This window comes from Cetorhinus maximus, chromosome 9 (genome assembly GCF_964194155.1).
Source record: "Cetorhinus maximus chromosome 9, sCetMax3.hap1.1, whole genome shotgun sequence".
Taxonomy (NCBI): Eukaryota; Metazoa; Chordata; class Chondrichthyes; order Lamniformes; family Cetorhinidae; genus Cetorhinus; species Cetorhinus maximus.
The window spans coordinates 22,452,327-22,471,210 of NC_135887.1; the positions used below are offsets into that span (position 1 = coordinate 22,452,327).

Sequence of the window (18,884 nt, forward strand, 5' to 3'; positions counted from 1 at the left end):
GCTGGGTCCCTCAACTAAGTGTCTGTGGACAAGGGCGGCCTCTGCACCCCCACCCTCTGGGAGCTCGCAAGCAACTCTACATGGGTTTGCTTGTTGCGCTCCCTGCATGGTGAGCTTCCTGCCTGCCTTTGGGTTAATAGCAGCAATGGTGGGATTTGATGGCGGTGGGCATTAATTGCCTACCTAATGGCCTCAATTGGAAGCAGGATGGGAAGGCTGTCCACGGGCCTTCCCGCCATGGACTTAATTGGGGCAGTGGCGGGAAGGCAGTGGGGTGCCACCCACCATCCTTCCACCTGATGAAATGCCCCCGCCACCAAATTTGCCACAGCAGAGGGCATTAACTTCTGCCGTAATTTCTGTGCTCCGAGATGAGCTACAGGTTTATGAAATTGAAGTCCTTCTTGCTGATGCCTACATTGGAGTTGATCTGTGGAACCTATATTCCACTGATAAAATCCTGAGTCCCCCATCGGTTAATGTTTTTCTTTCAGTGGAAATGTGGTTGGGTGCTTTCCCTAGAACCAGGGCATCAATCACTTGTTTTATACAGAATTGGGCTGCAGAACGTCTCCTTCAGCTGCCTTTTCATAAAAGCAATGCTATCTATCACCTTGAGAGCTACGGGAAGAGGCATCCCACTCATTGGGCAGTTAACGTTGCTCACTCATTGCCTTTCTCATGAAATGGAGAAGCAGAATGCAGGTCTCCTCTAACCTACCCATAACATTGGACTTTGGTCAGGGACTGGTCTGAATAAACCCCAAGACGTCTTTGTACCTGAAGATATACCCTTAGGAATTGGTATGCTTCAACCAATTCATGCAGTGATGTGGAAACAGCCAAATGCTTCGCTGTAACTTACATTACAGCAGTGATTACCAAAACTCTAGCAACATGCACGTTGGCTTGAACAAAAAGGCAAAAGTCGAAGGGTTCAGAAGAGAAAAACAAGCTGTTTGATGCATAAGCTCACTGCAAATACAATTTACACTTCAACAATGAATCCACCACCAACAACAAACTAGTCTAAAGGAACACCCCAAAGTGAGTAAAGCCATTTTCCTGGCCTGCACCCACTTTACATGGGTAATCATTATTTTATAAACAGATCCCCACCCAAACGAGTGAAATTCAATGTGGATACTCTTTTGCACGTTTTAAATACTGAAATGATGCTTGCCATCCTGGTAGCACAGCTTCATTTCCTCATCCCAAATTGTAGGTGGGAGGCAAATCAGGTGCATGAAATGAAGGAACAGATTTTCCAACACCAGTGAGACCCTGCATCACTGGCAAGGTTCAGAAAACCAGGGCTCGCATACTTTGAAGAGTTTCCTTACCTCAGACTGTTGAGTTCTAGATCATCAGTATCAAAGTCCATGAGTGGCTGTGGTGTGTCACAGGGTCCATGTGACTGAAGTACCGAGGAACTGGAAGAGATCACTGTTGTTTGTCCTGAAGGGTGGATTGTCTTAAACTGAAACTGTGGCCCCATCCATAGACGCCTATGGGGTCCTGTGTGTGTCACAATCTCAACCTGGAAATAAACACTCAAAGTTAAAAAGACAACGCAGTAGAAGCCATGGGGAACATGTCTATGAACTGTGGACACATCAACAGACATAGACATCAGCAAAACAAGTGCATGCGAGTATTATATTAGCAGAAGAATCTAAAAGGCTTGCATTTATAAAACACCTTATCAGATCTGAGAAACGTCCCAAACCATGTTATATACAATGAATTACTCTGAAGTGCAGTCCCTGTTGCTGGTCAGGCAGACGCTGCAGCCATTTTGCACTGCAAGTTCTCACAAACAGCAATGAAATGTAATGACAACTGACATTTATAGAGCATCTATAACATAGTAAAACATCTCATGGTTCTTCACAGGGGCGCTTTCAGACAAAATCTGACACTGAGCCATATAAGGAAATATTAGGACAGGTGATCAAAAGGTTGGTCAAAAAGGTAGCAAGTTAAAGGAAGAGAAAGAGGTAGAAAGGAGGAGGAGATATTTAAGAAGATAATTCCAAAGTTCAATGACTAATTTATTTATACTGATGGTGGATGGAACAATACTGCTAAGTACTTTAAGTGGTGTCATGAAATTGCCGACATGCACTTGAACCACTGGAACAGAGAGACTGGGCCTTACAGTAATGTTTCATTTGAAGGATGGGAGCTCTGACAATGCAGCACAGCCTGTCCCACCCCATCCCCCAAGTAATATAGTGGCGTGCCAGCGCAAATGATACACTCAAGTCCTGGAACCAATTGGAAGGTACAATGATAAACAGAGTATGGGGTAGTTTGCAAGTAGCTGTTGCACTGGAAAGGCCATTAAAGGTAATTGGCCTGAAATATAATTTATGGTATGAAGTTTTTCGAGATAATTTGATGATGTGATAATGCATAATATATGTTGTTGAAGCTGCACTCATCCAGGCAAGTGGAGAGTATTCCATCACATTCCTGACTTGTGCCTTGTAGATGGTGGGCAGGCTTTGGGGAATTAGGAGGTGAGTTGCTCTCTGCAGAAATCCCAGCCTCTGACCTGCTCTTGTAGCCACAGTATTTATATGGTTGGTCCAATTCAGCTTTTGATCAGTGGTGACCCCCCAGGATATTGATAGCGGGGAATTTAGTGATGGTAATGCCATTGAATGTCAAGGGGCGATAGTTCGCTTCTCTCTTGTTGGAGATGGTCATTGCCTGGCACTTGTGTGGTGTGAATGTTATTCTCCACTTATCAGCCTAAGCCTGAATGTTGTCCAGGTCTTGCTGCATATGGACATGGACTGCTTCAGTATTTGAGGAGTCACGAATGGTGCTGAACATTGCACAGCCATCAGCAAACATCCCCACTTCTGACCTTATTTAGAGGAAAAGACTTGGGCAATACCCTGAAGAACTCTTGCAGTAATGTCCTGGGACTGAGATAATTGGCCTCCAACAACCACAACCATCTTCCTTTGTGCTAGGAATAGCTGCAACTTGTGGAGATTTCACCTCCTGATTCTCATTGACTTCAGTTTGCCAGGGCTCCTTGATGCCAACCTTGGTCAAATGCTGCCTTGATGTCAACAGCAATTACTCTCATCTCACCTCTTGCATTCAGTTCTTTTGTCCATATTTGGATCAAGGCTGTAATGAGGTCAGGAGCTGAGTAGCCCTGTTGGAACCCAGTGAGCAGGTTATTGATGACTAAGTGCTGCTTGATAGCACTGTTGATCACCCCTTCCATCACTATGCTGATGATCGAGAGTATACTGACAGGGCGGTACTTGGCCAGGTTGGATTTGTCCTGCTTTTTGTGGACAGCACGTACGTGGGCAATTTTCCACATTGCTGGGTAGATGCCTACGTTGTAACTGTACTGGAACAGCTTGGTTAGGGATGAGGCTAGTTCTGGAGCATAAGTCTTCAATATTATTGCTGGAACGTTGTCAGGATCCATCTTTGCAACATCCAAAAGCTTGGATGGTTGTACAAAAGGTTGTATGAAAGTTGGTGAGAGGAATGGACCTGGTGGGTCAACTGGCCTTTGCTTATTTTATGTTTTATTATGCACTCTCAGTAATACTAATTGTCTCTTTAGAATCTAGGCACTGAACAAGGCCATTTGGCCAATCGTGACTGTGCTGGCTCTTTGAAAGAGCTGCTGTACGATTAGTCCCACACACCTGATGTGGAAATAAAAAATAGACCGCTGAAGTTCACAGAACTAAATTTGAAAACTGAGGTAAACAGCACACATTTTACACATAGCACACAGTAACAGATGTTCTGGAGAAGCACAATCTCTTCAGAGATTTAATCGAGAATATTTTCTGTTTCTCCTCCAACCACGGTCAGATTGACCTGCCTTTACACAACAGAATCAAGTTAGATCTGATGGGAGTCATCCAATGCACAATTATTAAACTAAAACTTCCGCCATGTACAAAAGAACCCACCACAGTCATGTCAGCACATCAAAAGAATACTTAATCTAAATTCCTCCCGCTGTGAATATTTTTAAAAATCTTGTACCAGATGCAGTCGCACTAAGTAATGGAAGATTATGATCAGACAATAAGAGGTGAGTGTTTATGTCGACCTGAGGTGGTATTCTTCAGTTCAAATATCCAGGGCTGTTACAGAAGTGAAATGGCCATAAACTAGGCCATGGATTTATTCATTTCCTTTGATTCATCTTTGCTGAAATCACTGCGGGAAAAGAACACCTGCTCCCAGGATCCCGCTGATCCTACTCTGTTACAGTCTTTAATTAAAAAAATGAGTACTATAGCTCAGCTCACTCTAGATCTCCCCCTCGCCCTCCACCATCTCAACTTGCTCAGGACTTAATCAATGATTTTGATGAAGGAACTGAATGTAAGGTAGCTAAATTAGCTGATGACACCAAGATAGGTAGGAAAGCAAGCTGTCAAGAGCAGATAAAGAGTCTACAAAGGGATATAGTAAGTGGGCAATAATTTGGCAGATGGAATATAATGTGGGAAAACGTGAATTGTTCACTTTGAAAGTAATAATAAAAAAGCAGTAAATTATTTGAATGGAGAGAGAATGCAGAACTCTGCAGTGCAGAGGGATCTGGGTGTCCATGTACATGAATCACAAAAAGTTAATGCAGGTGCAGCAAATAATTAGGAAGGCAAATGGAATGTTGGTGCTTATTGCAAAGGGAATCAAGTATAAAAGTAGGGAAGTGTTGCTACAGCTGTACAGGGCCTTAGTGAGACCACATCTGGAGTATTGTGTATAGTTTTGGTCTACTTTCTTAATAAAGGATATAACTGCAATGGAAGGAGTTGAGAAAAAGTTCACTCAACTGATTCCTGCGATGAAGGGGTTTGTCTTATGAAGAAAAGTTGAGCAGGTTGGGCCTATGCTCATTAGAATTTGGAAGAATGAGAGGTGATCTTACTGAAACATATAAGATCCTGAGGGTACTTGACAGAGTGGATGCTGAGAGTCTAAAATTAGGTAGGAGACACAGTTTAAAATTAAGGGACCTCCCATTTAAGACTTAATTAAGGAGAATTTTTTCTCTCTGAGGGTCGTTAGTCTGTGGAATTCTCTTCTCCAGAAAATAGTGGAAGCTCTGATGAAGAGTCATTCGGACTCGAAACGTCAACTGTATTCCTCTCCGCAGATGCTGTCAGACCTGCTGAGTTTTTCCAGGTATTTTTGTTTTTGTTTCAGATTTCCAGCATCTGCAGTATTTTGCTTTTATCAAATATTCAAGGTTGAGATAGATAGATTTTTGATTGAGAAAGGGGTCAAGGGTTATGGGGGGACAGCCAAAAAAATGGAGTTAAGGCCACAATCAGATCAGCCATGATCTTATCGAATGGCGGAGCAGATTCGAGGGCGTAATGGCCTATGTCCTTCCCCTAATTCTTGTGTTGTGTTCTTGACCACTTTCTTAGCAACCTGGCTGAGGAAGATAATGCAAAATATGGGAAGGAATTCCTCTGGGTGTTTTGAGTGGTGACATCGCCAAGGCTATGTAAAACTGTTTAGCTGTTTCATTTCTCAACCAAAATTGTAAATGCTTTCAAAACTAAGGAGTTTACTACTGTATTTCACTGGAAATATTTAACAGAACACATTTATGTTGCCACTACACCTAGTGGTCAAAGAATTTCTTTCTCCCACAGTTGGAATCTTGGGCTCAAATTTATGCCCAAACTTGTTGCAACAAAGCAGCTCTAAGCAACATAGGAATAGGGGAGCAGGAGGGACCATTCAGCCCCTCAAGCCTCTTCCATATTCAACTAAATCACAGCTGATCTTTATCTTAACTTTATTTACCCGCCTTGGTTCCATAACCCTTAATAACCTTGCCTAACAAAAATATGTCAATAAAAGCAAAATACTGTGGATGCTAGAAATCTGAAATAAAAACAGAAAATGCTGGAAAAACTCAGCAGGTCCAGCAGCATCTGTGGAGAGAGAAACAGAGTTAATGTTTCGAGTCCGTATAACTCTTCTTCAGAAAACCAGTTTTGAAATTCTCAAAAGACCCCAGCCCACCAGCTTTTGGAGGAGTTCCAGATTTCCATTATCATTTGTGTGAAGTCCTTCCTGACATCACCCCTGAATAGCAAAGCTCTAATTTTAAAAGTTCTGCCCCCACGCTTTAGATTATCCCAACATAGGAAGGTCACAGTTCAGATGCAAGTAATCTCTTCATTTCAAAAACATATTGCAGGTTGTGTGATGGGTATCAGTGTGCCAAACATCTCCGGCCTTTTAGAAGGTCCTGCTGATTTTCAACAGCAATAATTCTAAGCTTGCTAGAGAGTCAAATCAAAAGAATTAAAATTCTGGAAAACATATTGCATGGATTTTCATTTTTGTCACCAGAGCATTAAGCATTGCCCAAGTGGAAAATTAGGTGGGGAGAATTTCCCTTCCATTACAGAATCCACCTGAATTTAAATGGGAGGAAAACTATGTGGATCCTGTAACAGGAATACAGTTCTCACTGTCTGAATTTCCTCTCTGACCTTCAACCAGGCAGAAATTAAATGATAATGACAAAATTCTACCCCATTATTTCTTTGTCTCACCTAAAATGCCAATCCAAACGAGATACCACCTTATTCACATTTATTAGATTACAGTAACCCCACACTACAGCTTCCTCTGTGCAACAACTTCCATTTATTTAGCATCTTTAATATAATAAGTTATCAAACAAAATTTGACAGCAAGCCACATAAGTTGATATTAGGACGAATGGCTCAGAGTTTAGGCAGAGATAGGATTTATGGCGTGCCTTAAAGGAGAAGAGAGAGGTAGAGAAGCAGAGAGGTTTAGGGGGAGAATTACGGAGCTTAGAGCCTTGCAGCTGAAGGTATGGTGGATGTGCAAGAAAATATAGACTGTGTTACGTGTTTATGTTCCTGTGTGCAGGCTGAGCTGCTCTAATTTCGAGAGTATCTCAGTATGACAGGCCTAGGAGTCAGAAGACTAGAGGAGGGGCTCATACTCCCTTTATCTTGGTTCTAATGCATTTTGGATTCTGGGGTGTAATGTCAACATCAGCTGGTACACTGGAGCTAACAAGAGCATTTTTCCTCTGGTGCACTACTGTGGGTAAGGCTTTATGGAGCAAGCACAGTCACTTTAGATTTGACAACTCTATCCTGGAATTGCAGTAATGGAATCATGGAAATGCAAACACAGAAAAAAACAAATTAATAAAAAAGTACTTGTATTTATATAGTGCCTTTCACAGCCTCAGGATTTCCCTAAGAACTTCGTAGCCAATAAGGTACTTTTGAAGTGCAATCACTGTAGGAAAAGTCATAGCTAATTTGTGCACAGCAAGATCCTATAAATAGCAATGTGCTAATGGCCATCTGTTTCTTCAAGGATGCTGGTTTAGGGATAAATATATAAATAGAGAAGAATTTCCATACTCCTCTTTGAAATATTGAAATTAGATCTTTTATGGCTACCTTAGTAGGCAAAAGGGCCTCAGTCTCACCCACTGAAAGACCGTGCTGCTCTGTCTCAGGACTGCACTGGAGTTTCAAACCTGGATTATGTGCTCAAGACTCTGGAGCTGGATTTAAACCTACAATTTCTGACTCAGAGGCAAGAATGCAACCAACTGAGCCACGGCTGACACCACGATTAATTAACTCCTCTGATAACAAAACCAGAAAATTTCAGCACACACACACAGAGCTCTTGGTAATCAACTGCAAATTATTTCTCAATAGATTTTTTAGCGATTACAACTCAATAGTTAATCTGCATTGAGGTTGTCATGCTTAATTCACACCACATTTTTCATGTCTGTCCACCTTGAAAACTAACTGACCCAAAATGAATGAAACAATTCCATTAATACACAATGTACAAAAAGCATTCATTTTATAAAAAAAAAGACACCTTGAAGTGAATCTCATATTAAGGTTCAGATGATAATTCTAAATTGCTTAAAATTCTCTTTCAATTATGATGCCATCTGAATCCTTTCATTAGATGAATGGCCTGTTATCACTCCCAGGTATTCATCATTCTATACTTAATCACCTGATCCCCTCAGTCAGATTCCAGCCTACAACCCATGTCTGGTCAATATTTACTTTTAACAGATATACCTGAACCCCCTGATTAAACTGATGGCATGCAATCACTAAACTATCTAAATCTCTCGATTAAATTCCAGCCTGTAACTTATTCCTAGACATCTGTTGTTCAATATATGAACCACTTGAAGCTCTTGATTCGATTCTCGCCTGTAACCCATTGCTAAACTATTTGAACCCCCTGCATAGATTACTCGTCTGTGACTATTCCCAGGTACCCATTACTCTGCCTAAAATAATCACATTAACACACGTTACAAGGATGGGCTGATTAAAGAACAAAGCAAGTGGGAACATCTCTGAATGTTTCTTGGAAGCAGCTCTTGAGACTTAATCCTCGACACTGTGTGGGAGGAACAAGCATACTGATCGGTAAAATCGGGTGGGCGGGCTGGTGAAAAGGGGGAAGTGCTGTTAGGATTCAGCGCAAGCTGGGTCACATCGGACGTCACTAATGTCTGATTCAAGCAGTCAAGCCCTTTCCTCTCTCGTTGGAGCGGCAGAAGTTAGAGAGATCTTTTCGAAAGCAATGAAGGGAATTCTACATGTTTAGGCATTTTTACATTTTCATATCAGCGCAATCATTTTTTTAAATGCACAGGGGAGAAAAACAACAGCTTTGCAGATTAATCATCGACACCATCAGTGCTGCAGAGCCGAAAAATGAGCAGATGCTTGTGAAGTTTTCACTGAGGCTATGGCCAGCTGTTACTGCTGAACCGGCTGTTCCATCGAATGCAGACATATTGCACCTACCTTGCATTCTGACAGCACGCATTAACTGAACTGCATGCTGAAAAGGAAAATTCAGCAACAGCTGCTCTTTTTACCGCATAGCACAGTAATGTTTGCATCACCTTTTCTTGTATTAAAACCTGTCTGGGGCAGTCACCCCTGGGGGCTGTCCTCAAGAAACTTTTAAAGACAAGTGACCTATTCCTCCTCCTTCCACAGCACAGGGAATGAACTCAGAACAGTATATCTGACACTGTCGGAAATGGGATGTATTATTTTGAACTTCTGCTTGTAGGTTATACAGGATTGATGTGGCTGGAAGAAGGTACCAGGGTGATTGGGATGATTAACGGACCTTGGCCTTTTCTAACACACTGAGTAGATAGACCATGAATTCTGTTCCACTCACAATTATTGTGCTCCTTATTATCAGCAACTTCATTTAAAATGATTAAATTTGAGGTAACCAGAAAAGCTACCAGAGGCATGATACATCTACAAACCATAGGATAGGGTCACAAACCCTGTCCAGGATGTTTCTACACTACATCGCTGCCTGTGGTTCAGGCTGGAAGCTAACTAAATAGGAAATCCAGTGGATCACCTTTCAAAAGTAAACTGGATAAATACTGGAGGGGAAAAAATTTAAAGGGCAACAGGGACAGAGCCGGGAAGTGGGACAAATTCGATAGCTTTTTCAGAGGGATGGCACAGGGCCAAATGGCCTCTTCCTGTACTGTATCATTCACTGATTCCATGTTAGAAAGCAGCTATCCACTTTCAGAAAAACAAGCAAATCCAAAAATTCAAGTTACAAAGTATCCTCAGTGGATTTAATGGCTGCAGCTAGTGACAGAACTGTTTCCAGCTAGAGTGGTGATATTTGGGTAACTCCCTGCCAATTATGCCTGGAGCTCGCATTGCTGTAAGTGACTCGGTTTGACTTTATACACAGTTGTATTTTGTAACTATCCTCCACTCACTGCATTTTGCTGGAGAATCACCCACCTTTTGTCGGGAGACATGATGGCAGTTTCGGTCGTGAGTCCAATGTATTGTAGTTCATGGAGATTCTTTTTAGATAGACGTGGTAGACTGTTTGCTGTAGTTCACTGTTTAAATAGATTCTGTTTGCTGAGTAAATTGACTTTGTTGGCTGCAAGATAGATGGTTTTTTCTAAGACCAGCAATAAGTCCTGCCCTGTCTCCAACTCATTGGTTGACACAATGGTGTGAATAGATACTCCAGTATTTTATACACATACTTACCTAATGTTTGTTGGAAATGATTTAGAAAAAGGCTGCACAAGTTTCATGACCCCTGGATGTGGGGGTAAAAGAATGAAACATGTGCCAGGTGTTGGAAAATATTGACTAGCCTACTGTACAAGTCCTATCCATCTGACACTGGTTGGGTATTAGATATATTGATCATGGTCTAGCTCACTAGTGTTAATTTTGAGTCACCTTTATAGAAGGTTTTTGATTTTAAAGTTTGTTCAATAAGAAGTTTATAATGGTTTTCCTTCATAAAAAATACTCTTATTTTTTGTAAAATCAGCATGAATCTGGACTGCTGTAATGCCATTCTATTCAGAATACTATATCCTCACTGTGATGGTGAAGAACAAGATAGTCTTACAATATGGATGGCTTGATAACACTGGGACCTGGGTTCAGAACACTTGGCAGAACATAACTGAGAGATAATTTCTGAATTACAAAAATGTTTTTTTCTGTTTTAGGTATCAACTTGGCTCAGTTGGTACTACTCTTACCTCAGAGTCATAAGGTGATTGATTCAAGGTTCTACACTCCAGGTGTAGAATTTTATGGCTCTGCCGCGGCGGGGGTGGGACCGTAAAATGCAGCGAGCCGTTCAAAAGTTCATCGACTTTGGCGGAACTGGAAAATCCACCAGCCGGAGGAGCTGTACAATTCTGCCCCAGGACTTGGGCACATGTCTGGACTAATATGTAGAATCATAGAAAATAGGAGCAGGAGGAGGCCATTTGGCCCTTCAAGCCTGCTCTGCCAATCAATACGATCATGGCTGATCCTTTATCTCAACGCCCTACTCCCACTCTCTCCCCAAACCCCTTTATGCCTTTAGAGTCCAGAAATCTATCTATTTCCTTCCTAAATATATTCAATAACTTGGCCTCCACAAACCTCTGTGATAGAGAATTCCACAGGTTCACCACCCTCTCAGTGAAGAAGTTTCTCCTCATCTCAGTCCTAAATGGCCTACCCCATATCCTGAGACTGTGACCCCTTGTTCTAGACCCCCCCAGCAGAGGAAACATCATCCCTGTATCCAGCCTGTCCAGCCCTGTCAGAATTTTATGTTTCAATGACATCCCCTCTCATCCTCCTAAACTCCAGTGAATACAGGTCTAGTCGACCCAATCTCTCCTTATATGACAATCCTGCCATCCCAGGAATCAGTCTGGTGAACCTGGAATACTGGAATTCCCTCCCTAAACCTCTCTGCCACTCTATCTCACTATCCTCCTTTAAGAGGTACTGTGGAAGTCCTGCAGTATCACAGTGGTATTGTTGAGATGAGTTTCTAAATCAAGGTCCTATCTGTTTAGTCAAGGATGGCATATTTGCATGGATACAAACAAAAAACTGTGGATGCTGGAAATCCAAAACAAAAAATAAAAAATACCTGGAAAAACTCAGCAGGTTTGGCAGCATCGGCGGAGAAGAGTATAGTTGACGTTCCGAGTCCTCATGACCCTTCAACAGAACTAAGTAAAAATAGGAGGGGGGTGAAATATAAGCTGGTTTGGTTGGTGGGGGGGGGGACGGGGGGGACGGGGGGTGGTTGTTGGGACAAGCAAGCAGTGATAGGAGAAGATAACCAAAAGATGTCACAGACAAAAGAACAAAGAGGTGTTGAAGGTGGTGATATTATCTAAAAGAATGTGCTAATTAAGAATGGATAGCAGGACAAGCAAGGTACAGATAGCTCTAGTGGGGGTGGGGTGAAATAAGACTAATAGGGCATAAGAGGTATAGATAAATGATCGGTGGAATACATTAAAAATAATAGAAATAGGTGGGAAAAGAAAAATCTATATAAATTATTGGAAAAAACAAAAAGGAGGGGGAAGAAACGGAAAGGGGGTGGGGATGAAGGAGGGAGTTTAAGATCTAAAATTGTTGAACTCAATATTCAGTCTGGAAGGCAAGTGCCTAGTCGGAAGATGAGGTGCTGTTCCTCCAGTTTGCGTTGAGCTTCACTGGAACAATGCAGCAAGCCAAGGACAGATATGTGGGCAAGAGAGCAGGGTGGAGTGTTAAAATGGCAAGCGACAGGGAGGTCTGGGTGATGCTTGCGGACAGACCGAAGGTGTTCTGCAAAGTGGTCACCCAGTCTGCGTTTGGTCTCTCCAATGTAGAGGAAACCGCATTGGGAGCGACGAATGCAGTAGACTAAGTTGAAGGAAATGCAAGTGAAATGCTGCTTCACTTGAAAGGAGTGTTTGGGCTCTTGGACGGTGAGGAGAGAGGAAGTGAAGGGGCAAGTGTTGCATATCTTGCGTTCGCATGGGGAGGTGCCATAGGTGGGGTTTGAAGAGTAGGGGGTGATGGAGGAATGGACCAGGGTATCACGGAGGGAACGATTCCTACGGAATGCCACCAGGGGGGGTGAAGGGAAGATGTGTTTGGTGATGGCATCATGCTGGAGTTGGCGGAAATGGCGGAGGATGATCCTTTGAATGCGGAGGCTGGTGGGGTGATAAGTGAGGACAAGGGGGACCCTATCATGTTTCTGGGAGAGAGGAGAAGGCGTGAGGGCGGATGTGCGGGAGATGGGCTGGACACGGTTGAGGGCCCTGTCAACTACCTTGGGTGGAAAACCTCGGTTAAGGAAGAAGGAAGACATGTCAGAGGAACTGTTTTTGAAAGTGGCATCATCAGAACAAATGCGACGGAGGCGAAGAAACTGAGAGAATGGGATGGAGTCCTTACAGGAAGCGGGATGTGAGGAGCTGTAGTCGAGGTAGCTGTGGGAGTCAGTAGGCTTGTAATGAATATTGGTGGACAGTCTATCACCAGAAATTGAGACAGAGGGGTCAAGGAAGGGAAGGGAAGTGTCAGAGATGGACCATGTGAAAATGATGGAGGGGTGGAGATTGGAAGCAAAATTAATAAATTTTTCCAGGTCCAGACGAGAGCATGAAGCAGCACCGAAGTAATCATCGACGTACTGGAGAAAGAGTTGTGGGAGGGGGCCGGAATAGGACTGGAACAAGGAATGTTCCACATATCCCATAAAGAGACAGGCATTGCTGGGGCCCATGTGGGTACCCATAGCCACACCTTTTATTTGGAGGAAGTGAGAGAAGTTAAAGGAGAAATTGTTCAGTGTGAGAACAAGTTCAGCCAGACGGAGGAGTGTAGTGGTGGATGGGGATTGTTCGGGCCTCTGTTCGAGGAAGAAGCTGAGAGCCCTCAGGCCATCCCGGTGGGGGATGGAGGCCGCTTTGCAGAACACCTTCGGTCTGTCCGCAAGCATCACCCAGACCTCCCTGTCGCTTGCCATTTTAACACTCAACCCTGCTCTCTTGCCCACGTGTCTGTCCTTGGCTTGCTGCATTGTTCCAGTGAAGCTCAACGCAAACTGGAGGAACAGCACCTCATCTTCCGACCAGGCACTTTACAGCCTTCCGGACTGAATATTGAGTTCAACAATTTTAGATCTTAAACTCCCTCCTCCATCCCCACCCCCTTTCCGTTTCTTCCCCCTCCTTTTTGTTTTTTCCAATAATTTATATAGATTTTTCTTTTCCCACCTATTTCCATTATTTTTAATGTATTCCATCGATCATTTATCTATACCTCTTGTGCCCTTTTAGTCTTATTTCACCCCACCCTCACTAGAGCTATCTGTACCTTGCTTGTCCTGCTATCCATTCTTAATTAGCACATTCTTTTAGATAATATCACCACCTTCAACACCTCTTTGTTCTTTTGTCTGTGACATCTTTTGGTTATCTCCTCCTATCACTGCTTGCTTGTCCCAACAACCACCCCCCCCCCCCCCCAACCAGCTTACATTTCACCCCTCTCCTATTTTTACTTAGTTCTGTTGAAGGGTCATGAGGACTCAAAACGTCAACTGTACTCTTCTCCGCCGATGCTGCCAGACCTGCTGAGTTTTTCCAGGTATTTTTTAGTTTTTGTTTTGGCATATTTGCATGTCCTGGCCAATATGCCCATCCCCAACCAAAGAAAACCGCACCAAAAAGATTATCTAGTTACTTATCTCATTTTCTGTTTGTGGGCCCATTTGATGAAATAATAGTGTCTGCACTTCAAGACTAAATTCATTGGTTGTTTAGTATTTGGGATGTCCTAAGGGAATGATCAGATATTATGGGCTGGAATATGAGCCCCTGCTGGGAATGGGAACAGAGACAGATGGGCTTTAAAAGTAGCGCTGCCGGCCTGTGTGCCAGTTCCTGACTTCACCCACATCTCTGGTCATTTTCCCGGAGGTGCAATGGGGAGGGATTGGATTTCCAGTCGGACTCCAGGTTCCCAAAGGTGGTGGGGGGCAATTTTGCTGCCTGGAGATGGCCTACTGGTGGCAGAAGGGGGGATGGGGCCAGCACATAAGGCAGGCTTGGATGCCTGACTTCATGCAGCAGCAGCCACCGTCCACCCTGTGAAATCATAAAAAATAGGAGCAGGAATAGGCCATTCAGCCCATCAAGCTTGCTCCTCCATTCAATTAGGTCATGGCTGATCTGATTGTGGCCTTAACTCCACTTTCCTGCCTGCACCCCCGTCCCCTCTCGACTCCCTTGTTGATCAAAAATCTGTCCAGCTCAGCCTTGAACTCAACCTCCACTGCTTTCTAAGGAAGAGAATTCCAAAGACTAATGACCCGCTGAGGAAAAATTTCTTCATCTCCGTCTTGAATGGCAACCCCTTATTTTTAAGCTGTGCCCCCTGGTTCTGGAGGAGCTCCCCTCCTCCACCACAGCAGTGGTCTGACTACAAAGGCCATTTTATATTTCAAATTTAAAAAAAATGGGTAGAGGGCAACTCCACTTACCTGCTGCTGCTTTCAAGCTGGAAGGCCTCTTATTGCCCCTCCACTGTAGACTGCCCACCCACCGTCCTTAGTTGGACAACAAACCCACCCTCTAGTCATTAGCTGGCTGCTCCCAAGAAAACCACATTGAATGACTGTTCCCCACACAGACGGCAGAATCTTATGCTCTCGTTGCTGCTGAGCTTGGAAATGGGAAGGACATGCAATTAGGCAGGATGATGGCATGCCGGAACCTTGCCGCCTTCCCGCCTCTGCCAGAATTAAGTTCTGGACAGGAAGACCCATGGTTGACCTTCCCGCCCCACTGCCTATTGAGGGCCTTGTGGCCAACTAATGACCACATAAGGGCCTCATTTCACCACTGCTGGTATTAACTCAGTGGCAGGTGAGCCTTTCGACATGTGGCATGCACGACAGGTAAAACTGTATGGCCAGCTTGTCAACTCTGTGGGGGAGGAGGGGTCCCCTCAGTCAAAGGCACTCAGTGCATGATCGAGGGACTTGATATTGGGAAGTGGGGAGGGGGCCCACTGACCCTGCCTTTGCTGCAGACCCCCCTAAGCCCCTCTCCCAGTGACTCCACGAACCCACCCCTTCCCCATTACTTACCTGCGACCTGGGTCACTCAGCAATCCTGGGACTCTGTTAGATGTTTTTCCTGCAGCAACCATGGCCTCCTCTGTGGCACTGTTGCGCACTAGAACTGCAAGCCTCTGACTGACTGACAGCTCTCATTTGGCCAGACTTCCGCTCCCAGGGTCTTGCTTCTAGGGGAAGGCCACCACTGCCCTTGCCACCGCCTGATTGACTTATGCCTTCCTGAAAAGAATCCCCTTGGTTCTCTCCAGCTGGCAGGTGAGAGCCCCGACGCCTCAACAAGATTCCGCCCAATGCAGGCTTCTGACCCCCATTTCAGCCTGATGGCGGAGTTCAGAAGCCACAGGGAAAATTTTGCCCTCTATATAATTGCAAATTGTTTCTTTCTATGACAAGAATGTATCAGAAATTACTGAAAAAAGGATGTTCTGAACTAAAAAAAATTCAAATATATAATTTCTCTCCTAAAGATGATCAAACAAAACAGCAACTTGCACTTTTGATATAGCAAAATGTGCCATGGTTCTTCATTTAGACCAAAGCTTTACACCATGCCATATGAAGGAGTATTGGGACAGGTGAAAAAGGATGGGTTTTAAGGCGTATCTTAAAGGAGGAGAAACAGGTAGGGAGATGGAAAGATTTAGGAATGGAAGTCCACAGCTTAGGGTTGAGACAGCTGGCTGCCGATGGTGGAGTGATGGAGCAAGAAGTCACGATGGAAGGAGTGCAGAGATCTCGTAGACCGAGAGCTGGAGGAAATTTCAGAGATAGGAGGGACCGAAGCCCTGGAAGGATTTGTAAACAAGGATGGGCATTTTAAATACGCAGAATTGCTAAAGTGAGAGCCAATGTAGGTCAGTGAACGCAAGGTAATAAGTAAATGAACTTGTAATGAGTTAGGTTATAGGCAACAGAGTTTTGAGTGAACTGATGTTTATGGAGAGTAGAAAGTAATGATAATCACAAGAACTCTGCTTCATGTGCAGTAACAGGAACCTCACCTGTGACAGCCACTCCTCATCTTCTTGGCCACTGTGGTCTGATCCCAGGCTGTCATAAGACTCATGGCGTACAAAAGTGGGTGCAGGACTGCCAGGTGAAACCACTGTCAGGAGAAGAAAACAACATCTTTAGCACATTGCTGGCAATCTAACAGAGACATGCTTTCAGTTTAACTCTGGGAAGCAATTTTTTGCTGTATTTCATTGCAACATGGTAAACAACAGTGATTTTTTTTTAAGCCTTTCTGTGCGGATGAGCTGTAAATATTGATACATTCCCAGAGAACCCATGGGAACATCTCCATAATGCCAGGGGCCTCCTGAAAATACTGGTGCACTCCTGTAGACCCCTTACAAATACTGACACCCTCTCAGGGAATTATGTAATTATTGACAATCCTGGGGTACCTATCCAAATAGTCTCGCATTTCCAAGATCCTCTGCAAACACTGACACATTCCTGAAGACCCCCTACAAAAACATACACACTCCCAGGATCTCTTAATCAAACAGTCTCTGAAAGCTTCATTTCTAACCTTGCAAAATACAGAATCAACAGCCCAAAATTAAAGGCTATCATTGCTGAAAATATTTTCTTAAGTGTACAGCAAAAGTAATATGCAACTAAGTACAGAAGAAAAGCATTTGGTATTCTTGGCCTTGATAGTCAGATATCTGATGGCTTTCAGGAGCATTTGCCATCTCTTCCCAGGAACGAGAGTCCATGGAACCCTATAGTCAACACCAGTAAATGGCCATTTATGTATTACGTTATGAGATATTGGTCTCTATATTAGATGTGTTGATGTAACTGTGGGAAAGACCTAGTTATTGCAAATGCTTCCTGTCCACAAAACAATCAAATTTATGAAGGAAGTGCTTGCAGCAGGAAATTCCTCTCCGCAATCATTTCCTCAACTTCCGAAGAAGAAGTCAGTATGGCTCTGACCTGCTCTTCACAGAAACAAATCCAGGGCACAGCAGCACGAGCAAATGACATTTCACCTGACCACCAATTACAATTATGAGTTCAATTCCTCTTTAATGATAACATACTGTGGTCTGAACCATTTTATGCCGGAGACACAAGGAGAAATCTGTCGGAGACAGATTGTGTCTGCTCATGTCAACCTAACGAGAAGCAGTTGTTTCCTGTTCACTGAATAACCTGTTTGCCAATAATCGTTCAGTTATCAGGAAGTGAGTGAGAGTCATAAACAGCTGAGTGGTGTGCAGTCACAGTGTTTAATATGAGAGCACTTGCCATTAGTCATGTAGCATATACAGTCTGCCTCATCCTCTCTAGAGCCTATTATAAAAGGATTTACAACATGGAAATCTCTTTTAGAAAAGTCATTCATTCATCGTCAGGTGTGGCCTATTAACATCAGCTAGAGTAATGTCATGAAATAAAGTCCACACTTGCGATTTCCGCCGATTTATGTAAAACATTCATGAATATTATCCCATGCATGAATATAGCCTAAAGCACAATGACACTTAGACCAGCTGCCCCACACTCATTCCTCATTTATACACAACACACACACATACTAAGTGTGGTAGCGGGAAGGAAAAAGGATATTTTACCCGCTGGCTGCAATGGCGGATTTTCGCGGCGTATCATCCCAATCCTGCCTCATTAATCATACATTCCCAGGAAACATGCCGTTGCGCTGGTGGGCGGCCTCCGATTCGCCCACCACGCTGTCAACTCGCCACTTCCTCACACCGGAAGCCATATTTAAAGTGCAGCCATGTGCACACCTCTCAGTGCTTCCAGCCCACGACAGCTGCACAGAAGACATGGCCCTGAAAGGGAAGAAGATTGCAGCACCCCCCCTGATTCAGTGATGCATCTCTGGAATGCCTTTTGGATGCCGTGGAGGCCCATCGTGATGTCCTCTACCCCTGCTCTGGCCACAGGAGGGGCAGCAATCCAGCTTGGGAGGCGATCTCATCCTTGCCACCAGGGTAATTCAACCACCTCATCATTCTAATGGCAAACAGTCACAGGGCCATCACACATTCACTGGCATCTCACTCACAGCCAGATCAAGGGACATCACCACTCACTCTCTCACACACACCCTCACATCTCCATTTAGCCTCAACTCCTCTGGAGATCGCCTCCTCATCCCATCCACTCAACATGCACATTTAACATCCTTCTCATTTGGCTGGGCATGCACTTTGCTCACACTCTCTGTCTGTCTTTATGCAGGACTAGATTGCACACAATAAAAGGGTGAGATCCCAGGCCAGAGGTGGAGCGCTGGACATCAAGGTCCTCACTCCCCTCGAAGACCAGGTGTTAGAGCTGGCTGGAGAGGACATGGATCGATCCTGCAA

At 44.0% G+C, this 18,884-nt stretch overlaps 1 protein-coding gene across 6 annotated transcripts in view; it reads right to left on the reverse strand.

The window, feature by feature from the left end:
- bcas3 (BCAS3 microtubule associated cell migration factor) overlaps window positions 1-18,884 on the reverse strand; it is a 1,018,944-nt gene that overhangs the window by 422,638 nt on the left and 577,422 nt on the right. For all 6 annotated transcript variants that reach the window (XM_078548265.1, XM_078548260.1, XM_078548263.1 and 3 more), the window contains 2 exons: window positions 16,533-16,636; window positions 1,344-1,540 (listed from right to left, as the gene is read on the reverse strand). In XM_078548265.1, the coding sequence (XP_078404391.1) occupies window positions 1,344-1,540; window positions 16,533-16,636 (301 nt within the window). The remainder of the gene's footprint in view (window positions 1-1,343; window positions 1,541-16,532; window positions 16,637-18,884) is intronic.